This window comes from Colletotrichum acutatum (assembly GCF_030867785.1).
Source record: "Colletotrichum acutatum strain CBS 112980 chromosome Unknown BDZ83scaffold_46, whole genome shotgun sequence".
In the NCBI taxonomy this organism is placed as follows: domain Eukaryota; kingdom Fungi; phylum Ascomycota; class Sordariomycetes; order Glomerellales; family Glomerellaceae; genus Colletotrichum; species Colletotrichum acutatum.
In genome coordinates, this window is record NW_026849040.1 from 117,362 (window position 1) to 139,707 (window position 22,346).

General features: G+C 55.4%; 8 protein-coding genes across 8 annotated transcripts; 4 read left to right on the plus strand and 4 right to left on the minus strand.

Moving 5' to 3' along the window:
• Positions 1-945: 945 nt before the first annotated feature.
• On the plus strand, positions 946-6,279 carry BDZ83DRAFT_577485 (uncharacterized protein; the record flags this gene model as incomplete). The annotated part of the gene is made up of 6 exons (XM_060505024.1): positions 946-1,127; positions 2,100-3,637; positions 3,713-4,026; positions 4,075-5,133; positions 5,398-5,849; positions 6,069-6,279. Coding segments are annotated over 6 exons (3,756 nt in total), but the record flags the coding sequence as incomplete, so codon positions are not given.
• Positions 6,280-7,374: 1,095 nt separating this feature from the next.
• BDZ83DRAFT_719535 (uncharacterized protein) lies at positions 7,375-8,598 on the minus strand (the record flags this gene model as incomplete). The annotated part of the gene is made up of 2 exons (XM_060512184.1): positions 7,375-8,217; positions 8,275-8,598. 2 exons carry the CDS (start codon positions 8,596-8,598, stop codon positions 7,375-7,377), a joined length of 1,167 nt encoding a protein of 388 aa, XP_060365007.1.
• Positions 8,599-9,959: 1,361 nt separating this feature from the next.
• On the minus strand, positions 9,960-11,191 carry BDZ83DRAFT_318743 (uncharacterized protein). The gene has a single exon (XM_060502357.1). The coding sequence runs from the start codon at positions 10,763-10,765 to the stop codon at positions 10,079-10,081; it is 687 nt and encodes a 228-aa protein (XP_060365008.1). The 5' UTR covers positions 10,766-11,191; the 3' UTR covers positions 9,960-10,078.
• Positions 11,192-12,173: 982 nt separating this feature from the next.
• On the minus strand, positions 12,174-13,280 carry BDZ83DRAFT_651732 (uncharacterized protein; the record flags this gene model as incomplete). The annotated part of the gene is made up of 2 exons (XM_060510476.1): positions 12,174-13,196; positions 13,260-13,280. 2 exons carry the CDS (start codon positions 13,278-13,280, stop codon positions 12,174-12,176), a joined length of 1,044 nt encoding a protein of 347 aa, XP_060365009.1.
• Positions 13,281-14,554: 1,274 nt separating this feature from the next.
• On the minus strand, positions 14,555-15,364 carry BDZ83DRAFT_318931 (uncharacterized protein). Its single transcript, XM_060502359.1, has one exon. It carries the CDS (start codon positions 15,260-15,262, stop codon positions 14,813-14,815), a length of 450 nt encoding a protein of 149 aa, XP_060365010.1. The 5' UTR covers positions 15,263-15,364; the 3' UTR covers positions 14,555-14,812.
• A 136-nt stretch (positions 15,365-15,500) lies between these two features.
• On the plus strand, positions 15,501-16,383 carry BDZ83DRAFT_719536 (uncharacterized protein; the record flags this gene model as incomplete). Its single annotated transcript, XM_060512185.1, has 2 exons — positions 15,501-15,680; positions 15,970-16,383. The coding sequence occupies 2 exons, from the start codon at positions 15,501-15,503 to the stop codon at positions 16,381-16,383; spliced, it is 594 nt and encodes a 197-aa protein (XP_060365011.1).
• Positions 16,384-17,217: 834 nt separating this feature from the next.
• On the plus strand, positions 17,218-17,743 carry BDZ83DRAFT_318824 (uncharacterized protein). Its single transcript, XM_060502358.1, has one exon. It carries the CDS (start codon positions 17,303-17,305, stop codon positions 17,663-17,665), a length of 363 nt encoding a protein of 120 aa, XP_060365012.1. The 5' UTR covers positions 17,218-17,302; the 3' UTR covers positions 17,666-17,743.
• A 3,283-nt stretch (positions 17,744-21,026) lies between these two features.
• BDZ83DRAFT_577582 (uncharacterized protein) lies at positions 21,027-22,121 on the plus strand (the record flags this gene model as incomplete). The annotated part of the gene is made up of 1 exon (XM_060505033.1): positions 21,027-22,121. The coding sequence occupies one exon, from the start codon at positions 21,027-21,029 to the stop codon at positions 22,119-22,121; it is 1,095 nt and encodes a 364-aa protein (XP_060365013.1).
• Positions 22,122-22,346: the final 225 nt, after the last annotated feature.

A 22,346-nucleotide genomic window follows, 5' to 3' on the forward strand; every position in this document is an offset into this window, starting at 1 on the left:
AGAAGCTCAATGCCACAAAGGACTTATGGCATGTACTCCTATTGAGTTACCTTTCATGGCAAACTTTTATCATCAAAATACCATGCCACATTATGTCTTTTCGAGGGCAGTCAGGCAAGAGAGCAGGAGAATCAAAAGGCTGAAGGTCACGTTGCAAGCTCTGAACCACCTGCCAGAGATATGTGAACCTTCTCTATCTGTGATGCAACTTAAAGAGCACTGATATAAACCCAGAACCATTTACCCTTGGTGGGTCTCACATTCCGGCAATGGTGGTCTTCTTTAATTACCCGATATGGATGAAGGCGGTGAACGAAACGTGAATTATCATGCTCAAATTCACCCGTCGCTTGAGCTCCTTCCTCGACTGAAGAACAGGTCTGTGGTATATTCATCCACCTCATCCTTTGTATTCGTCTTAGCCGAGGCCTCAAATTCTTCTCGCACAGCAATCAAGCTGGAGGAAATACAATTTGTTTCTTTCTTCTATTCTCACTCTATCACCTCCCTCTCCCCTCCTCCCCTCAACACCAACCCAACCCATCGCGACTTGCCAAACACTTGCGATCTACGAAATCCCCCAAACCTCACTCCCGTCCTCTGCCATTCAGTCATTTGCCTTCAATCCCACTGCCAGTACGTTTTCATTAAGCTCGACAACTCTTTAATCTTCATCTAACGTCATCTACAGTGAGGATGGCCGCCGCCCGGCTCCATTGGGCTCCCGGAGTCCTTTGGGCTTTGCTTCTGTTCCAGTTGCTCGCCCTTACCTTCGCCCGTAAGTTTCATCAATTATTCCGTCATTTCTCTTTGATACTTGAAGGTGCTCACTCTTGACGATGAATGATGAGCTGACAATATTTTGCAGAATCCGTCCCGACCATCACCTCCGCTTTCGAGTGTGCCTGTGAGAGCTTCACGCCCGGCACCGCCACGCTCAAGTTTAATAATGGATCTTCCTCTGTCTGCCCTTGTGCTTGTGGAAAGACCACTTGGGTTCCAACCACGTACACTGAGGTCTATACTCTCTACGATTCCACGAATTCTGATGGCCCGATTGTCACCGCTCCCTCTGCTACGATGTCCGATTCTTCCGCTCTCAGCGGCTTCTTCAGCAGCATCGCCTCGTCTGTCCGAAACTTTACGACGTCAATCAATGGCACCGGCATTGTCTCGTCGTCTTGGTCTCACTTGTTCCCTAGTCACAATGTGACAAGTGTCCAGCATACGACTACGGCGTCTGGCATCTTCTGGACTGGACCAGGTAGCGGTATTGGTGGAACTTTCACATCTCAGACCGTTATCTGGAAGAACTCAACCACGAGCTCTCTGCTGTCGCCGATCAGAACCAGCAGTATTCCTCTCTGGGCCAACTCCACCACGACGACCCTCATATCTGGTAGCTTATTCTCTTCCAATACCTCAGTTCCTTCGAGATCTACCATGACGACCCTCAACTCTGGAGGCTTTCAATCTGCCAACAGTTCGGTCTCTGTGAGCGTCTCAAAGTCGTCTGTTCAATCCAAGCTTTCAGTCTCCCCATCCTCTGTGATCGGTTCGGGAACCACAACTCCTGTCCAAGTCAGCACCACCGTTCCCCCTGCCTCGCCCATTGCCTCGAGCACTCTTCCATCCCAGACAAACTCATCCGTGCCTACAACCGGATCAGAGAAGACATCGAGCAAGGCTTCTGCTGCCTCCACAACTTCACAGCCCACAGAGACTTCCAATCCTGCCCTTGTCCCGCCTTTCGGCACCATCACCATCGAGCCTCTGGCCGGAACTAAGACAGATGGAAGCTTGAAGACCACCAGTGTCACCTGGCTGTCTATCGACGTCCCAACCCGGACTACCATCAACGGAGACGTCATCACAACCAGCTTCCCTGCCTGGCGATGCATCTCGCTTGATCTCTGCAATCCAGATTGCCTTGTTCCTGATGAGATCTGCCTGCCTGCCCCCTCAGCCAACCCCCTCGGATACCCCTGGCCTGAGAAGCCTTCGAAGCCCCCGTCTTCGGTGAATGGAGTTACACTCCCTGAACACACTTCTACGAAGGGAGTTGCTATGCCTGGCGATCCTGGGTATGGAGGAGGCAGCGATGATGATGATGATGATGGCGACCATGGCGGCGATGATGATGACGATGATGGCGGCGGCGACGACGACGACCACGGAGGAGACGATGATGATGGCGGAGATGACGACCACGGCGGCGACGACGATGATGATGGAGGAGATGATGACCACGGGGGAGATGACGACGATCATGGAGGAGACGATGATCATGGAGGTGACGACGGCCATGGCAGCGATGACGATGACCGCGGGCATACAAGTGATGATGACGACGAGAACTCCCTCTTCGATTTCAGAATCGACCTCGGCATCGACATACTCAACAAAGCACGCAACATCCTTGGCCATGGCATGGATATTGGCTTCGGCACCAATAAACCAGCGGGCAAGACAGAGCCCGATGAGCCTGAGCCCTCCCAGTCCGAGAAGGAGACATCCACGTCCACCTCAACCTCATCCTGCACCCAGACATACACCATCGCCCCTCACTGCACTCAGCCATGCGTCGTCTCGCAGATTCGAAGCCAGGGAACGAGCAGCTTCACCACCAGTTGCGCGACAGCCACCTGCCGGACGACACAGCTCTGCACCAGCATCGAAACCACGACTACAACCACTTACACGACCAAGAAGCCCAAGCCCACCGCTGGCTGCATGGCCGGAAAGTGTCTTTCATGCCAAGATGACAACAAAAAGCTGGAAGCTCGGCAGGGCTGGTGGGACGAGGACATTCTCACCGAGACCATTTCCGAACCCGAAGAATGGCACGAAGGCGAGTACGAGTGGTGGGAGAAGATGCGCCGTGTCGCAAAGTACTACGGTCCCGGCCTAGCCATGGGAAGCAAGACCGGACACGACTCCTCGGCCTCCTGGGAAGCTTTCGGTCCCACCCCTCACGGCGGCGGCGCCGGTCCCGTCTGGGGCTGTACCATCATCGCCTCTTTTTCCCCCGAGGGCGTCTACGCCAACCACCTGTGGGAGATTCCCAACTTCAACATCCCCCCTGATGAAGAGAAGTACTTCAAGGTCGAGAAGGGTTACAGAGAGCCCTACTACTTTGAGCAGAATGTCAACCGCTTCCTCCAGTATGGCTCGCTCGATACGCCCAAGCAAAAGGAATATCCCGCGTTGTGCCCGATGAACCTCCCCGGCGGTCCCCTCTACGGCGACGACTACCAATTCTTCCGGACAATCATGTTTGTCCCCATCGAGACGACGGGCAAAATGTACTACGCTCACCAAAACTCCCTGATCATGTCGATTCTCACCGAGCAGTGCAAGATTGACAAGAAGTACATCACCATCTACGGGTACGAACCCAAAGAAGTGCTCGACAAGGACTTTCAGTACGATTTGGGCCGCGCCACCCCCCCTGCCGACCGCCGCGCCTCGAACCCCTGGGACGGCCTCTTCAGCTGGCAGTACACGCCCAAGGGCTCCAGCGGCAAGAAGGAGCTCGTGGTTCGCTTCGAGAAGAGTATCATCCACCGCGATGCCTGGTGTGGCGATGGACTTGTGACGCAGCCGGAGGCCCCCGTCCGGTTCGACCTCAGACCGAGTCCCCCTCGCGATCCGAACCAGGATACGACTCGTCCTTCTGCTAACGATTCTCCTCCCCCTTCCGACGACGAAGACACTCCTCGCCCGTCCGACACTGGCACCCCTCGTCCTCCCGCGAAGAAACTCAAACTCAGACAAGATGAAGGAACCTGCCCGCACATGATCGCCTGCGGTCTCGGCTCTCCCAAGCTGAGCGTCTGCGACTATAAGAAGTTCCCTCCCCCGCCCCTCGAAGGTCCCTCGCGCCTGAAGTCCCGAGCACCGCCTTCCAACGACCCCGCCAAGGGCCCGATTCAGGCGGAGCTCGATCTCGAATCAGAGACCATGATCGAGCCCGAAGACTCCATCGGCGGTGAACGGTGGTGGTACACCCGCATGCGCCACGCGGTTGACGAACGAGGCCCAGGCTACGGCGGCGTCACCAACGTCCCTGAGATCTGGTCCACGAGCTCCATGGTCAGATTCAACCAAGAGGTCGACGGCACGTACACGAACCGGCCGCGCTTCGGCGGCTCGGGACCCATCTGGGGCTGCACCGTCGTCGTCGTCGCGTCCCCGGCCGGCGTCTGGACCAGCCACATGTGGGAGATTCCCACCTTCAGCCTGGGCGCGGAGTTTGGCAGCGGCGACACGACGGAGTGGGCCAGGGTTTACCCAAAGTCGCAGATCGAGTACTTTGGCGAAGGCGTCGTGGACTTCCTCTCCTGGGGCAACAATCGCGGCTCCTACAGGCAGCTCAAGAACGGCAAAGTCCCCACGCGCAACCCGGGCTTCGTCGAGTTCGCGGCAAAGAACTCGGGCGAACCCTTTGATGTCAAGACCAAGACGTGGCTCTGGGCCGGCATCATCACCCGCGCTCACAAGGACATGAGGGGCCCTTCCTTGCAGTATCAGGACTCGGCGATGCGGACGGCGTACAGCTGGCAAGTGGAGCGGATTCAAAACATCTTGAGGCAGAAGCTGGGCATCAACGACAAGGACTTTGTCAAGATCATCACGTACGCGCCACGCCCGAACATGGCGCAGAGGAACCCCGACATGCAGCCCGAGTACGGCCTCGTCAACTGGCAGTATCACCCCTCGCACGTTGAGGAGGGCAAGAAGTACTCGGAGAGGAAGCTGCGCATCCGGTTCGAGAAGCACGTCATCTTTGAGAAGACGTGGTGCGGTTCCGGCAACAAGATCATCATCGCAGACGGATCCACCAAGCCGCCTCCGCCTCCGCCCCCGTCGAAGCACCGTCGACAGGAAGATGAAGGTGGTGAGGTTGAGGCCTGTCTGTTGGCGCATAACTCGTCGTCAGCTGCCGCTTCCGCGTCCTCCGTTGCTGCTTCGGCCGCCTCCGTGCTTCCGCGCCCCACGCAGGCTTGTACTGCCGACGCCGAGTGCGGCTCTCTTGCGTGCCCTCAACCCCGGTTCGGTGCCTGCCTGTATGGTGCCTGTCGATGTGTTCTCTCCGAGAGTCTCGGCTACACCAAGACTCCCGCCACTCCGGTGCCTGGGATGTACACAAACACCGCGCTGCCTGTGAACTACACGTCTCCGACAAACCTCATCACGTTGTCCACAGGCTCCTCTACAAGCAGCATCTCTTCTAACGGCTTTGCTTCAAGGACCTCCTGGACGGGCGATAACGACTGGTTATTCCCCACAGCCACCAAGAACGGTTCTTCTTCCACCGCCTCCGCGTTGTTCACCGTCACTCTCTCGGCCTGGGACCCCTCCCAGACCTCTATCATCGGCTGCAACACGACTCAGCACTGCTCCTCCCTCTCCTGCGGTAGTAACCAGACGTACGCTTGCATCACAAAGGGCGCGAACCCCAAGCCAACCTGCCGCTGCGTCAACCGCCCCAAGCTCTTCGAGCCCTGCGCCGCGGCAGCAGACTGCGAACACCTGAAATGTGACGCAAACCACTTCTCCACCTGTCGCCCGCTCATTAACTTCCCCGGAGCAGACTCCATCTGCCAATGCGAAGCCCTCGCCCTCAAGCCAGGCGCCTTCTGCACAGTCGACTCCCACTGCGACGGCCTCCCCTGCGACGGCACCAAGAACCGCCGCGGCAAGTGCATCAAGCCTACCTCAGACGACACCGGCGGCGTCGGCCTCTCGGGCGGCTGCCAGTGCGACTACTACCAGTCCGAAGGCGTCGGCTGCGCCTCGCACGACGACTGCTCCACGATCCGCTGCAACGAAGACAAGCCGTACAAGTCCTGCACCATCCCCGACGGGCCCCTTGACAAGGAAGCCAACTTCTGCGCCTGCGCCGCCGAGAACCCTCCCCGCCGTCTCGCCGAGGGCGACAAGTGTACCGCGCACAAGGAGTGCGCCACGATCGGGTGCACAGAGTACGAGGTCTCCGTCTGCGAGAAGGACACGTGCCGCTGTCGCTCCTTCATGTGCAGTGGCAGCCGGGACTGCGACTCGAGTGCGCTCGACTGTGCTGGCAAGGGGAATCTGCTTTGCGGTGAGAAGAGTATGTGCGAGTGTAAGCCCTGCACTGAGAACTGGAAGGGCTTGACGTGCCAGGTGGATGCGGATTGCAACCACTGCTGCAAGCGCGGGACCTTGCCCAAGTGCAAGTATACTCGCCTCGAGTTTTGGTCTGGTAATGAGTGTCAGTGTGATCTTTGGAATTAGATGGGGATCGTTTCTTGGAGGAGAGGAAGATGGCCTTTCTTTTTTTCCGGTTTACGGCCTCCCTGACTACTGGGGATTGTATCATACTGGAGGAAATGGAAATCTTGGAATGATGCCGAGACTACGCCCTTATGGCAACGATCGAGGTGACAAGTGAATGAGAAATTTCTCATCGACATGGTGGTTTGTGTTGGTTGCTATGAATTGTGAATACGCTGTGATATGTGGAGAAGTCTCCTCGTAGGCCGATAGCAGTGTTGCTTCAGGTTACTGATTGATTGTCAAGAAAAAGCAAGCTAATGATCTCGAAGCTACCGAACTCCAAGATACGGGCTTGGATTCAAAGGAGTGAGAACGGTTGGGCAACTTGGCCACATAGCATCACCGAGGCGGCTCCCGTTGTGAGTTCGGACAGCGTTCGTGGATCGTCGATTCGTCCAAGCTCGAATTGCCTCTCCAGCAAATGTAACATATGCCCAAAAAGTCTTTGTGAACTAATACGCTGGAGTCGCAATAGAGCAATAGGCTGAGCAGTCGGCACTGCGAAAAACGCAAGTCGACAAGACGGATAGTGTGGCTTCTCGAGATTTTCATGGAGATTTCAGAAATTTCAGATGCGACTTTGGATTGCGTTGATTTCTCTCCGACGCTGTTCATGATAGGATGGGACAGCCTTGTCTCTCATATAGGAAAAAACTTTTTGCATTTGAAAGCAATCCCATAAATTTGGAATTTTTTTGTTAATGTCTTGAATAAGGCGGGTGCTTTCAGACATTGTTAATATCAGGCCCCTTTAGAACCCGACTCTATTCGTCTAGACTTCACTCCAATCGCATTAGGAACAAGAGATTGGCACGCTCAGACAACAATGCTTCTGCAAAAATGCAAGTTCATGACCTGTGATCGTTCAATGTCTATATTACTATGAAAAGTCGTGAGCCGGGTTCGCCCCTTTGTAAGGGCATGTTCCCTCATCTGCAATTCCCAAACGCCATTGTCTGTGTTGTCATGACCCATAATTCATTCACAATAATCTCATCGCTAGCAATGTCTTGAATAAGGAAACATCCGCCTCCACTCCACTGTTGACGGGCCTCAGGGCTTCACGCCAGAGCTCGCCGCACTCTCACCAACCTGCACCTCCTCATCAGGCACGCCAACAGCAACACTGCTTGCGATGCTCATGGCCGTCAAAGACCGCTCCCTCTCGCCTCCGGGACGTCTGTTGGAGCCGGCTATACCAGCACCTCCGGTAGTGGTACCAACGCTGGTGGCATCCGCCACAGTCGCAGCCGCAGCGTTAGCACTGCTCGTACTCTCGCTCCGGTCCCGCCCAGCGGCGGCCGTCTTCTCCCTGACCATCTTCTCTAGATCTCGTATTCTCTGCTTCAGCACCTCGTTCTCCTGCTTGGCCTTCTCTAGTTCCTGTCGGTGCAACGCCGTCTCCTCATACCGCGACGTCGTGGGCATCAGGCCAGGCGAGAGCTGCGCCTCGCTGCCGCCGGGGGTGGCAGCGACCGAGGTGCCACCAGTATGCTGCTGCGGCAGGCGCTGCTGCTGGAAATATGTCAGGCCGCTGGTGCTGGTCGGGTCCAGGTAGTGTTGCGATGGCGCCGGCGAGGACGATAGGCTATGGCGGGAGGCCACGCTGTCTTGGCGGCCGGGGTGCGAGGGCCGGGCGATTGGGATGGACGTGGTGGACACGGCGGCTGAGCCCGCGACGGCGGTCTGGCTTCGGGTGCTGGCGTTGGACGCCGTACGGTGGTGCCGGCGGGAGCTGTTAGACGGGACAGCTGGGGTGGAGAAAGCGGCGCCGGAGAGGAGGTGGGTGTCGGGTGCTTCGGTCGTGTTGGAGGCTGATGTGGAAGAGGCGTTGGATGCCACGGAGGCGTTCTGCGCTGTTCGAAGAAGTTGGAGCTCTCGTGTAAGGCGGTTCACCTATCACTCGTGATTAGCCTTTGGTATTCCTGGAGCGTGTAAGTCTGCCTGACGTACCACTGCCTCTTGCTCTTTCTCCAACTGCATGTGAAGATCGGACGCGGTGATGGGTCGCGGGTGACGGATGGGGCCTGGGCCGGAGACAGAGGGCTCAGGGAAGGCTGGCGGCGACGCTGCTACTGCTGGAGCCATCGGTGGAGATCCTACGGGAGGGTTGGAAGGCGGATGGTTGACTGTGTTCTGGTTCGACGGGAGGATGTTGAGGACAGAGGAGTCGGAAGATTGCGCTGGAAGTGGAGGAGGCGGCATCTGGTGAGAGGAAGAGCGCCGCGAGGCGCTAGGAGGATGTGGCGAGGCCGGAACAGAGTTGAGGTCGGGCATCGTGGTTGAAGGTGAGGTTGGTGATGTTTGTGATGGGTGTTGCTGGAATTCAACCGCTGATGCGAGAATGAAGCTTTTGTCCGGGTCAGGAGTTGTGTGATAATAGCTGCGATATAGCTCAAACGCGTAGTTGTTTGTTGCTTTGTTTGGTGGTCGCGGTCAACACGTCCTGGGTCGTCCAATCTCGCAACAGGCTGTTTGTTTGTCTGGGTTGCTTGGGTTTGGAGCTCCGTCATGCTTCATGCTCCCATTCATGCGTCGTTGCCCCACAGGCGGCCCCGCGATAAGGTGAGGTCCAGCCACAACCCCGCTTCTGCCACATTGGTGAAAGCCACCAACTTAGCCCCAGCCACAATGTTCAGTTACCTAGGTATCTTATCAGCCCATATCTAATCTTATCGACAACGGAATCTCAGTTTATCCTTGGCCGAGGACATGGGTCTCATCGGCTGCCGTTGTCCCGTCCCAGTGACGCACGCCCCGCATGTCCTTCCCTCTCCCTGTCACACTCAACTCTCACAACCGCCCCCGATCTACCACCACTGCGATCCGACGTTGTATTTCCGTGCGTGGTGCAAACTCTATGCGGCCCGGGTGTTACAGTTGAAATCCCATCTACCGCGAATAGCCTTACCGACGACAACATGCGTTCCCAGAATGCACATGTTCGACTTCTGTGCGAATCCGACGTCTCCGCCATCATCACATCAGCTCGAGACGGCTACCGACACATGCCTTCGACAACAACGACCAAGATGGAGGGCAAAACTTAGCATGGCAACCCTCAACGCCGCCTAGTTCGAATTTGAGAGTTCTGTGTTACAAGCTCTACTACCACTACCAGAACCACCGCCACCAACACAACACAACACCACCACCACACCAGAGGACAAATGTTCCAGCGCCACACTCAGCCATCTGTCTGCCTGCCGGCCTGAACTCTCTGGTGGAGAAGACTTCTGACATCCTGGATCCGACTGCAATAACGGCATTACCCCTACACTTACTGTGGACGAAACACGGAGACGGAGTTGATAACGGAGCCCTTTCCACCGTTTTCTCGCAGATCACCCGCCGTTTCGCCAAGTGTGGCTGCTTTCCTAGCGTCGGCGCCACACTGTTCCCCGCAGCTGCCCCGCTCCTGACGTTGCATGGGCCAAGTGCCCCTTGCGACTCCGTTCTCACCCCCTGACGACGGCACAGACGGCTGGATGGTTGGACGACCATGCAAAGAGATGCCATTCACCTTCGGCGCTTTTCCTCCGGACGTCTCGGGTATGCCACGCGTCCCCTGTCGACAGAGCTTCCTCCCTCCCCAGCGCCTCTCCCCGTCACTCATTGTCCGTTTCGAGCGGGCAGTTTGGTCATAGCTCCAGCGATGATCTCACCTCTGGGCAGCCTCTTTCGCTTCAGTCGGAAAGGATGTCGGTTAACGATAGCGTTTGTGCAACGGTCGACACATAACGCTAATCAAAGTCGCTCAACGCTTGCGACTTTTACCGGTCACACAATCCCAGTGTTCTGGCACAGTTGTCTTACCAGACGTCGTCCGAACCGAGTCTACCTTACCGGTATTGCCTTTTGGAGCTGCACCCACCCAGCGACCACTCTTCCCGCCAAGCTTGGCCTTCCCGCCATAATGTGCCCAAATATGATCGATCCCGCGGGTACGACGCGGCGGCGGCGAGAAGCGGTACGGGACACGACTCAAAAATATGGAGCAGAATCTCTGCCATCGGTCTAGATCATTGCGGGTCATCCGTTGAGCACAGGAGTACCGTCCTTCTGGCCCAGCCGCGGTGCCTCTTCCGTTCCCCTGGGGAGGGGGTGGCCTGCGATCGCCCGCTGTCAACATCGTGAGGAACTCGCAAAAAACAGGTTTTATCCCCTGCACCTGCTTCCGCCCGGTGGACACCTGATGAGGCTGAATTGTTTCATCATTGGACCTCGACCGCATTGGCACTTCACTCTTACTGCATTGTGATGCTGCACTCGGCCGACTTCGCGGGATCGGGTACCGTGAATGGGCATTGGGCAGGCGCGGTTTGCCATCCTCGTGATGTCGATGATGCGGGAGCGCACGCATCGGGTACGAGCACCGCATATTGACCGGGACCTCACCAGCCACATCTTGAGGATACTCACCGGTGACTGGCGCTCTCACCATGGCCGACGGGTGCGAATCCTCGCATATTCGTTCACGGGCATGATACGAGACTCGCCAGACTGCAGGTCGCCGGATTGGATCACGGCCCCTGCTAGTCAAGACGCCCTTTGCCGTTCACTCTAATGAATGCCAAAGCTCACTTGACGTGAAACTCGACGGAGATGTGAAGAATAACGTAACAGACAATACTCTGACAGGTGTTCGCCGTTGTCTGTTCAAGTTCTACTTCGATGAACCAAACGTTTTGGCCAGCTTTCCGAATATTGCTAAGTTTCTATTGCGGTTTCAAGCATTTGTTTCCAAAGAGTGGGTTCATCAAAATCTCATTTAGGCGGCTAAAATTACACTGGGGACCAGATCGTGTCCGCCGCTAAGTCTGACGAACACGATTCGCTGTGGGACGGATTGGCACACCGACAGACACTCCGCTATCCGAAAACAAAACCGTCTTCTGAACGGAGACTAGCAAGCAAACACACATGAAGTGATCTCGCGTTCTGTAAGAATGAACAAAGAAAACTCGTTAACAAAAATTCCATTCCCGCTTACGCCTCTCCCTCTCTGCAGAAAGCTTTTCGCCTTTATGCCGTTAAAATTTGTGGTATGTTGAAACATTTCGATCGTAATGACTGATTTCGATGCTGGACACTCCCGCCTCTGCTGTCGAAGAGCAGGGGGAGTGCTTGTCGTGGTGGACGCGACTACCCATCTCTACATCATGTCGCTATGCAGTTAGCCTTGTGGACAAGGAATCCGAATCTTTTCCGAACGCAAAGATGACGTAAAGAGAATGCCCAGAGCGTTGAGCGGCCCTTGTTGATTTCGGGTCTGTGGTGTTGTCGACATGTTTTTTTACATTGATCTAGGGAGAAACCGTCGCGGTCAGTCTCTCCTAAACCGCTTTCGCTCGGGCCTGATGGCCGAGGGGTACACTGATGGCGCATCGAAAAAAAAAACGGTCGACGGACTGCGCGCGAACTTTCGTACGACTGCCTCGCCGGCCAAGATGCACCACCGAGCCTCGGCTCAAAGGATTTTGTGGAGGTGTTTGTGTGTGGGATAGGGAACAACCGTTTCCTATCCTCTCCCACAGTTTGCCAGCTCTTGTGGAAAAACAAAGGAAAAACAACGGAGACTGGACTTGAGAAGTGTTCTGGCTGACTCGCCGCTGAGAACACTGCCCTCCCAGCGAGGACCGATAATTGGTCCCCACACGGAAAACGGTGATCGCATTACATGACAAAGTTCGACAGAAGGTAGAAGCGCAGTGGGCAGCAAATGCAGAAAATCTGAATCGCGGACAGCACTTGCAAATTTGGGGTAACAAAGCATTGACCAACAAGAAGAGAGGGAAAAGATCCGGAGAAGAGACACAATCAATCGTGAACAGAGGGAAAAGAGGGAATACTCACAGCAATGCCAGCGTCAAATCACCGTGGATCTTGGCCTTGAGCGTAATCTCAATATCCAAGTTCAGGTCAAGCCTTAGCTTGAGCGGGTTCTTGCCCGCGCCACCGCCGCCGCCCTGCATCTGCTGCTGCTGCTGTTGCTGCATCATCATCTGCTGTTGTTGCTGCTGCTGCATCTGCTGCTGGCGCTGGCGCTGCATCATCTGCTGGTTCTGGTTGCCGCCCTTTTGCGCGGTCGTGTAGTTGCCGCCGTCGTCCTCCTCTTCCTCCTCTTGGGAGTCGTAGTCCTCGTCGTCGTCGTACTCCCCTTCGTCTTGCGAGTCGCCAGAGTAATACTCGTCGTCGTCGTAGACCTCAACGTCCTCGCCTTCTTCAAACTCTTCGTCGTCGTCGTAGTACTCGCCCTCAGCGCCCTCTTCGCCCTCGGCGTAGTCTTCCTCGCCGTCCTGGAGTTCAGTGGGCTCCTCGAGGTCAGCTTCTCGTTCTGTGCGGCCAGAGTCGCGGGAGCGTACCTTTGCGGGCTCTGCTTGCTCCTGCTCCTTGCCTGCTGCGGGCTTCTTGTCGTTGTCGACGATGGACTCTGGCTCCGCTTCGTCTTCGACGCCGGCCTGGTTTGCTGAGGCTTGCTTCTTGTCCGTGGTCTCTTGGCCTACGGGCTTCTGCTCTTCCGTCTCAGGCTTGTCTTTTGACTGCGTGTCGGCGCCAGCAGCAGCGTCTTCGGGCTTCACGTCGTCGCCGGGCTTCTTCTCATCTTCTTGTGTCTTGTCGTCCGTCTTGGCAGCCGCGTCTTCGGGCTTGCTGCTGTCTACTTCGGCCTTCTTCTCATCGGTGCTGGTGGGGTTCCCCTCGCCCTCTGCGGGGTTACCAAATTCCCCGACCGGTGTGGTACCCTCGGGCTTCTGCTCTTCCGTCTTTTGGTCTAGGGAAGACTGCTGCTGCTGCTCCTCGGGCTTGGCCTCCTCAGGCTTGCTGCTATTGCCCGGCTGGTTCTGGTTACCGGCGGCGCCTTGGCCTTGGCCCTTCTACGCTCCCGTAATCAATACCGTGACTTACAGTGAGTTTGTGTTGTAGTTGATGAAGCTTACCTTGTTCTTGTTTCTGGCCATTGTGTCCGAGTCCATTAATCTGACGGGGTGGGTTTGTTGGTATGTGGAAGTGAGAACCTCTCAATTGCCTTCAGTGAGAATTCTCGAGTGAAGCTATTCAGATGGCTATGAGTTGAGTTTGGTGGTCGCGGTGCAGTAGGCGTTTAGGTCAATGTGTGTGTAGGTATCTCCCCCTCCAAAAAATGAAAAGAGATCAGAGTGAGTTTATTCAATGAATATGGGGATCTTTCAAAATTGGATAGAAAAAAAGGTCCTCTAGAAGGGTGGGAAAAGCTAGGTACGCAGGTTGGTATAAGTTAAATCGGATTGCCATGAGAATTACCTTGACAAAACCCGGGAACATCATTACCTCACACCCCTCCCCCCTCAATGCCATCAAACAGGAATTCTGCACAGGGACAGCGAGGCTGAACCCGAACCGCAATCCGGATCTTCACCTCTTGTGACGCAATAGGGTGTGAGTATGGGAACCATGGGCTTACACACGCCTATGCAGTACACGGGGATGGGGGAAGGGGGACCCGGTGAACAGGCAACGTTGGCAAAAAGGGGACCCAGCAGAAAGTTGGTCAAAGAAAAAAAAAAAAAAAGTGGCATGGGCGGGAATCAGAGAGGCAACGGGTTACAATCGAATAGGTCTGGACCTTCGTGAGACCCAGAATGGCCTCTGACTTCTGAGGCGGAGAATGTCACTGTTGGCAGATAATACTGGGGAAACGGTACAAGGAGGGACGTGTACCTTCTGACAAAGACGTGTAGACTTGGGCCCGCCGCTGTGATATCACATTCGACACAGGTTCTGGATGAGAATCAAGATTTTCTGGTTCTTCTGCTTAAGGGGGAGTAGCGGCTATCCGAACTCCCTCACCTATGGTAAAGCACAGCTCACCGTATGCTGGTAGGAGAAGAGCAGCGAGCAGGCAAGTAGGCGAGCTAACTGCAGCCAACCCGTCCTTCCCGATCGACAGGGTCCCTAGACACAGGAAGAGGGGGGCGTGTAAGTGTTCCTTCGGCATAAGGCAAGCGAGCTGTCTGGCAATAACGGTAGACAAGCACCAGCAACAGCTAGGTACGGGAGAGAGAAAGAGAGGGAAAAAAGATCAAGAGTGACGTCGACGGGCTGGGACCCGAAAGACGTGCCCGGACCGTGGTTGGTCGAAACTCAGCATTCCGCTGCGTTGCGAGCAAAGAGCTTCGGGAGCTACCCCGGTCGATCATGTTCGAAAAGTCTACGAACCTAGCGTGACTGGAGGAGGAGGAGGGATCTGAAGTCAAAGCAGACTAAGCCCGAGTGTAATCATCTCGAGAGAATGACGTCGATGGGGTGTGAATGTAAAGAGTTTAAAGAGGATTCGTAAAATGTATCAAAGTATCGGACCGCAAAAAAAGAAATGGAGTACGCAGAGAACAGCGAACGGTCTAGACATGCATATTGTGGACCACACCAAAACGTGAGCATTGGGTGTGGGCTGACCCCAGACAGGGGTACCCGAAACGGGCATCTCGATCCAGAATGACTTCCACTGCTCTTCTCATCCAGGCGCTGGGTGCATGTGGCCCGCTACCCGCAGACTTTTGCGAGGAAGCGCGAGAGAGTGAGAAAGGAGAGGGATATTCGATGCCTGACCGTACCGTGCCGTGACCGCTAGACCAACCAGCCCAGACCTGCCACGCCTGCCAGCCACTCCTCGCCGTGAAGAGAAGGAGAGGAGACGCGAGGCACAGGGCGTGTATGAGCCTTTCGATATCATGACCACACGAACCCCATAGAACAAACCCCATAAACCTGTTTCTTTTGAAAATCCATCAAAGAAGGTCCCTCGGAAGCCCTCTGAGACAGTGACATTCCAGTATCGATCTTCAGGACTCAAGCAACAAGAGGGTAGCTCGGCCCCGAACCACGCCGCAACGATCATTGCAAATCCGTTGATCCATACCACGCGCCCAGCGGTTAGACCCCACGGCTTGGGCCAACTTGACATTTCCGAGTCCCGACACGAAGCAGGCCTCGAGTTGTGAATAGGCAGCGAGCGGCCAGGCTCCCAAGAACTTTGACTCCCTCGACTTCAACTCACTTGAGCTCGTCCCAGTGTCCACTCTCACTCGAAAAGGCCAACGTCTCCCACCGCCCACAGTCACTCACCCGGACTTTCGTCCCTTGATTCCCACTTTACCCTTCCTGCGTTGTTAGTCGTCCGCCTCGGAAAACAAGTTCGAAACATGGTTATCGGTCTGCTCGCCATCGCCGCCATACCCACAGTCATCGGCACTGGTCAGGCCGTGAGCGCCCAGAAGAAGCAGAATGCCGCTGCCAAAGAACAGGCCAAGTTCAGCCTCACGGCGACCATGACACTTGACGGCAAGCAAGAAGAGTGCCCATGTATCGTCGTCGACAACAAGGTGAGCAAACCCCACAAACCAACAGCCAACAGCCCACACCCAACGCGCTTCACACTCCCGCCCCCTTCCCTCTCGATCGCCCATCGACCCCCCTTCCCGCGTCTGCAGACATCTGCACGCTCTTTCTCTTTTCCTTGCTTTCCTCTTTTCCCCGTTACCCTATGCGGAGGTTGGCACACCCACTCGGCCAACCTCGCCGCGTGTTTTGACTTACACTAGCTTCCTCGCCAACTTGAAAAACTTTGCTACGCACCTCAGTTGGACTAACGCACACATCCTCCCCTCGCAGATATGGATAAGTCATAGTCTGGCACCAGCTCCAGGGCACAAGTTTTCAGGGTATTACTTCAACTACCCCAGCGAACCACCAATGCGGGCCTTAGTATCAACGATAGCGGAAGACCCGCCCATGCTGAACTGGATTTATGTCGACGCCGACAGCAGAGCACTCCGCCACGGGGGCCGCAAAGATACCCTAGGACATGTTATAGGACCTTGGGGCTGGACTGATGATGAGAGGCACCTCACACTCAGAGGTAGCGGGCTCGGCTTCGTGGCCGTACTGGAGGAGGACGGCAGGTGGGCTGCATATTGGGATCCGGATGGGCGGTTGCGGGAGGGCTATGATCCCGAGGACTGTATGGAGATAGCTCTCAGGCGGCAGATGGCGCTAGGCATTGAAAGCGCCTACGTGAAAGGTTAGGCGAGCCAGATCATCTCGAAGGATAAAGTGTGTGTCAAATTTTGGAATAATCCGGGGGGATTCCAGGAGTCTCGGCAGCTTTGGGAGGGACGTGCAAATAGAACAGGTCCCGCGGCGTTCTGCAGCTTGCAAGGATAGGAACGGTTGGCATCTGTAACCTGTGAGCCCGTACATCGTCAGTGCATAGCATTCAGCAAGCTTGCAAGCTCAAACCAACTTACAAGAAGCTTGTTTGGTTGCAGGAATAGAGTAATGCTGCGTCATGCCTGCATTGGCGGCACCAGTGATCGCAAGTCCGTGGTGGGAGTCTGATAGTGCATGATTGGGTGCAATCCAGCGAAAGGTGCGCGTCGAATCCGAAAAGGAACAGGGATGGCAGACACCATCTCGACCTCTTTGGTGTTTTTGGGAGCGCCGGCATGTGTTGGGCTGGGTTGGCCGCGCTTCCTCCTCGACGGCACAGGCAGATCGGGGACGTATCGAGCATGAGACAAGACCAATGCCCCAGCGGCCCCAGTGAATCCGCCCCCCCTCCCCTCCGCACGCATGCTGCTTGGCCCTCTTCAACGTCATTTCGGTCCAGAACATCGAGAGAGTCGAGTGGTGTGACGCAAATCTAGAAGGGGTGAGAGCAGTGAAAGATGGGAATCCTGGATGCCCCAGGGTCCAACATGATCTCATCAGCTGGAAAGGGTGTAAGCTTTTACATCCTGTTTTGACCCCTTCCGGATACTGTCCGGAATCACTTATATGTTGCGTCCTCATCCAGAGTCGACGGGCAGGAACAGACTTTGAAGAGACACTCCAAACTTACCGGTAGACAAAAAGCTCTTAATATCAGTTCTCCCTTCCTCCACACCAGGAAAAGTCCACTAGCCCATCTTTCAACCATCAAATTCACCACCTCTCATCAGTCACAATGGCCTCCCCCCGCGAGAAGAACAACACCAAGTACGCCTCCGAAGATGAGACCTCGGAAGCACCCAGCGAGCAGCAGAAGCCTCAGCGCCGTCAGCGCCCCCAACGCAGGCAGATGCAGAGACGCCAGCAGCAACAATCAAGCGGGCCTCTCGACAACCTCGGTGGCATTGGTGATGTCGGCGGCGTCACCAACGGTGTGCAGAACACACTAGGCAACGTTGCTGGTGGTGCGCTGCAACAGCAAGGCGGCGGTGGTGGTGACAAGAGCGACACTCTTCGGTTGCGCCTTGATCTCAACCTCGACATTGAAATTACGCTGAAGGCACGCATCCACGGTGACCTCGAGCTGGCTCTCTTGTAAGTACCACTCATTTTCTCTGTCTCCCCCCCCCCCCCCACCCTCTACAGTTACGGCCCTTCCTCTTGTCTGCGCTAGGTAGAGCTCCGATCCGTCCTCGCTTCTTACTCGCAGGCAAGCACGGGCTAGTTAGTAGCTTGTAGCCAAGTTCAAGATGGGCTAATGGGCTTTACCTCGTCTTTTAATCAGGAACTGAGAGACGTTTTCCACAGGGACCAATCTTAAAACGACAATCTTATCGTCGAATTTCTTTACAACATGGAGTCGCGGCTTTGAACAGTGGGCGAAATGCTTTTCGACCCAGTCTGATGGAATGTGTGGGTTTCTTTTTTTGTCGCCCGTTTTCACAGCCCAACCGTAAAAAGAAACGGTTGGGCCAGCAAGGGTTCGAGGAGTTGGTGGACGGATGGGATATTGGGATCCATCTGCCGCGTGTATTATGAAAGATTTGTGCATCATCGACATCATGAGATACGGACGCTATTTCGGGAAGTTTTATGGGTATCCTATTCGACGTTAGCCAAAGCATTCTAAACAGTTCTTTTAACGAATGATACTTGACTAAGACCAATCACATACTGAGATGCTGTAGTGTCCGCTGAGAAGCTTCTACTCATGTGCTCCCCCCTCCCCTCACCTCACTCACTCATCTCTCAGTAAGCTGCCACTCACTCATACTCATAGACACCTACAAGGCCTGAGTATGCCAATGATTTCAAGCCTCGATATGGCTGCGAATCAACTCTGTTGATAGACTTAGCGCGTGTCGTTGGTTTCAGCACACCATCAATGCCCTCAGCCACCCGCTAACTGCCAAGCTCGTGTGGAGTAGCGTCGAAAAAAACAGGCAGAGCCATGTGTTGTGACATCCGCCGTCAAGCACGCCAAGGGGCGGAGACGGTGGCCAGCAACCGTTCGTAGCGCCAATTTCCATTAGCCTCCGTCTGTTTCACGCTTCACGTCTGGCGCCGTTGATCTCGGTGACGGGGCAAATCTCCAATGCGACGGTGGGGTGCTCTCCACCCACCCAACCAGCACAATCAACAGTGTGGTTGCCCATTCCTTCCAGAGGCTAGTGTCATCGGGAGCGAATTACGAAGACGTGGGACTATCGGCTGGAGGACCTGGAAGAAGTGGCTGGATACGCAATTGGAAAGCGACGGCGCCAGAGACTACTGCAGACAATGCTCGCTGTGCCTTGCTTTCCATGCGTCGTTTCTCCTGGGCTTAACTAGCGTTAGTTTGTTCTGCCCATAGACAACGCATTCAAGATTTCAATGTTCTGACGGGATCATGCTGGGATCCTGACTTCATTTCGCGTCGTCAAAAGTGCTCACCGAGACATGGACAGAGAGAACAGGAAAAAGGAAGGAAAAATCCTTAGAGTTTGACCGGTCGATGTCAATGGTCAAGCCACAGAACGGCTTCGGCCTTCCCTGGTCGTCCAATGTTAACGCAGCGCAGCAGCCACATGATGCGATGTAACGCCTAGGATTGAGTTGGTGTGTGAGTGAGTCGTCTTTTTTGGTTGCCCGCCGCCAAATGTAACGGTGGAACGGTCCCCCCTCCCCAAGTCTCCCCACCGCTCCTCAATTCTCAATGCCACCTCATATCCGTAAGAAGGCCCGGTAAACGGTATCCACAGTACCGTTTCGACTCTGTGTGGCGGAGGTGTTCGCAATCGTACGGAGACGGTCGAAAAACGCTAGGTGTGCAGGGTAACCGTGGCTGAACGGGAAATTTTTGCGTCGCATCCCGGCACACTGGGTGGGAGCATCAGCCACTCACGTTCAACGTCGTCCTGGTCGCTTTGAAAATGTCAGCCAAGCGATCTTCACCAGTCTTAATCGTCAAGCCACCTGCCGACAAACGTATCGCGCCGATCGTACTGCCTCCGTCTCATTTCCAACGGTCTGGACTCTGGTCGACTTTCTTCTTCTTCGCCTCTTTGCATCTCATTGCCTCTTCAGGCTACCATCGAGATCATCCTTCGCCAGCCTTTGTCGGTTGTGGCGTTGATGGCACGCGGCCTTCGTCCATTGACAAACTCGAGACGTCTCTGAAGGTCTGCTGAAGCTGTTCGGGCATGAGGACCAACCCGAACTTCTGATGAAGCTGATTCCTTCCACCCAGTGCCCCTTTGAACAATTATGAGCCACATCTGAACTCTGAGTGTCTCGGCTGGGTCAATGTCCAAGACCTTCTCCAGGGTCTGTGGTCGGTGTGTGGCCGGCAAGCTCGAAGCTTCCTGTGGGTCAACTGAGTACCCCCGGACTGCCATCCAACTCAGCTGAAATAGCGTCGACGCACGTGTGTGAATGTCCAGGCTCATGCTCGCTCACCATGCTCTTCAGCAACAGTTGACGGCTAGCCGTGCGTTCCGTCTGTACAGTAGCTCAGGCGCCAGCCTAACCATTCAGCACCACGGCCGTTCGCACAGTCGTTCGTGTTTCGAAGGAAAACAGGCTTTTCCAGACCTTGTCGGACCTTTTGCTTCCAATCTCAGTGCTCTTCCGGCGCCATCTTCGGAGTCTTGCCTCGTTCCCATTCTGCCATCTTCACCACCCGCCAGCGATCCCTCCCTCTCTTGCTTCTTTGCATGCCGTTTCTGAAGTACCCGGTGGAGACATTTGCGTGTATCTGGAGACACAGTGGAGTCAACAGATCTCGGTTCGACGAGTCCTTGAACAGTCCCATCCTTGCACAGCAAGCCTGACAAGGAGTGAACGTGAACCGTCGCCCCGTTCGCCAGTTCTGGAACCCCAAGGCTGCCCCAGTTGTCAGTCTCGGCAGACACAAGACAGAACCCACTCTCGATCTCATCGTCGACCTGACGTCACAACGACTCAGCCAACCCCCTTCTGCCTTGCACGTCTTGCAGAACCGCTGCCCGCGCCCCGCGAGCAATCAGAAAACCTCTGCCCGCGTGTATCGACCAAGGGGTGCACCGAGAGAAACGCACTCACGCGCACTCGACAGCAAGACCGAACACCGTCCCTCCTCACACCTCACACACTCTCACTCTCTCTCAAGCGCCGCCCAGACTCTCTGAAGCAAGCAAGCAAGCTGGTCGGTCGATCGATCCTCAGGTGGGTTGCCGGCTCTCCATTCCTTCACACAGCTGGCGGTCCTGGCCTCGCTTCCCTTCCCTCCCCTTTCCCCTCTCTTTGACAGCAAGGCTTAGCTGACGCAGAACGTTCTTCTTCTCCCGCAGAATCATCCAATGATGACGGCGTCCCCTCCTGCTCAGCAGACTCCACTCCAAACTCTCCGCGACGAACCCGACAGCCCTGCCTCGAAGCCGCCTGCACAGCAATCTATGCAAAGTCCCGTACCTGCGCGCCCGGAATCCTCGTCGCATACTATGCACCATACCGAGCCACGACCTGCGGCTGGAGCCGGCGATCATGATCCTACTTCCCGGCACGATGAGTATGAGGTTGTCGAGGTCGAGGATGGACAGGCTGGGGCGGAAGAGGCCCCCAAAGCCACCTTCTCACGCCCGCCTCTGCCTCGTCTGAACTCACAGTCGCGGGCAGCTTCCTCGCCGGCGCCTTTCCATGAAACCAACCCTCCGCAGTATCCTCATCGACAGGTTAGCTACACGACCACCCCACAACCGGAGCAGGGCGGGCCTGTCCACCTGCAGGGCTCGCGGGAGATACCTATCCCAATGAGGCCATCGTCGACACAATACCAAACGGGTCCCGAAGCATCAACACCGCCGACAACCGAGACCACAGACAATGGCACAGACGAAGGCTCGCAAGATGCCAAATCATCTTCGCAAGGCACCACCCCGAAGCCACGAGAGAAAAATGCCCCGATCGCGATCCCAAAGGTCACGCCTCTATCTTCAGACCTTAGGTTGCCCCCAAACCTTGCTGAGCTAGCGCAAGGTCTGGATGGCAAGTACGTCGATGAGTTTGGAAACATTCTGGACTGGAACGGTCAAGTGCTTGGACGTGTCGAAGGTGACCTGCCGTCCATGATCGGACGGCCAGTCTCAGTAACGGGCGAGATCTTCAGCGAAGACGGCGAGGTGGTCGGTTACGTAGCGGAGAACGATACCATCCCACCAACGCCACCGTCTCCTAAGCCCATTGAAGGCATGGGAGACGGACTGAAGGTGGACCATATGGGGAACATCCTCGACAAGAACAACAACGTCGTCGGTCATTTCGACGGCGCGCCTCTGGCAAAGTCTGTTCAGCAGACAGGCCAGCCGAGTAGCTCAGGCCAGTCCAGCAATCCTCGACCTGGTTACATGCCCGACACGCATACTAGCTGCCCTCAATGTACTGCACATCGACAGTCTAAGCCATCAGCTGATACTCCCAGCCCGTCCGAGATATTCATGGACGTTAAGTCAACCAATGATGGTATTCAGCTCATTATCAAGATCCCAACTGTATTTCAGGGTGGTGGGAATCCCAATATCCATATAGGAACCAGATGAGCCATGTAATGGGATTTGCGTATTTTGGATGGATTGTTGATCTTCAGGAGTTCTGGAACCAACGGTAGATGCTAGCATGCGGCGGCGTTCAGACGGTAGTGAGATGGACATAGGCTAGGATTTGAATTGCAGTTGCCATCCATACAGAACTTGGCAACGAACCGTTTGCACAAGCTTGTGGCTCCGAGACCCGTTACCTGACCCGTTGTGTGAGGCTGAAAAGGA

What these genes read in the sequence shown, in the direction of transcription:
- BDZ83DRAFT_318743 (XM_060502357.1), bottom strand. Translation starts at nt 10,765, where the DNA reads ATGGTGAGAGCGCCAGTCACCGGTGAGTATCCTCAAGATGTGGCTGGT.
- BDZ83DRAFT_318931 (XM_060502359.1), bottom strand. Translation starts at nt 15,262, where the DNA reads ATGTCAAGTTGGCCCAAGCCGTGGGGTCTAACCGCTGGGCGCGTGGTA.
- BDZ83DRAFT_318824 (XM_060502358.1), top strand. Translation starts at nt 17,303, where the DNA reads ATGGCCTCCCCCCGCGAGAAGAACAACACCAAGTACGCCTCCGAAGAT.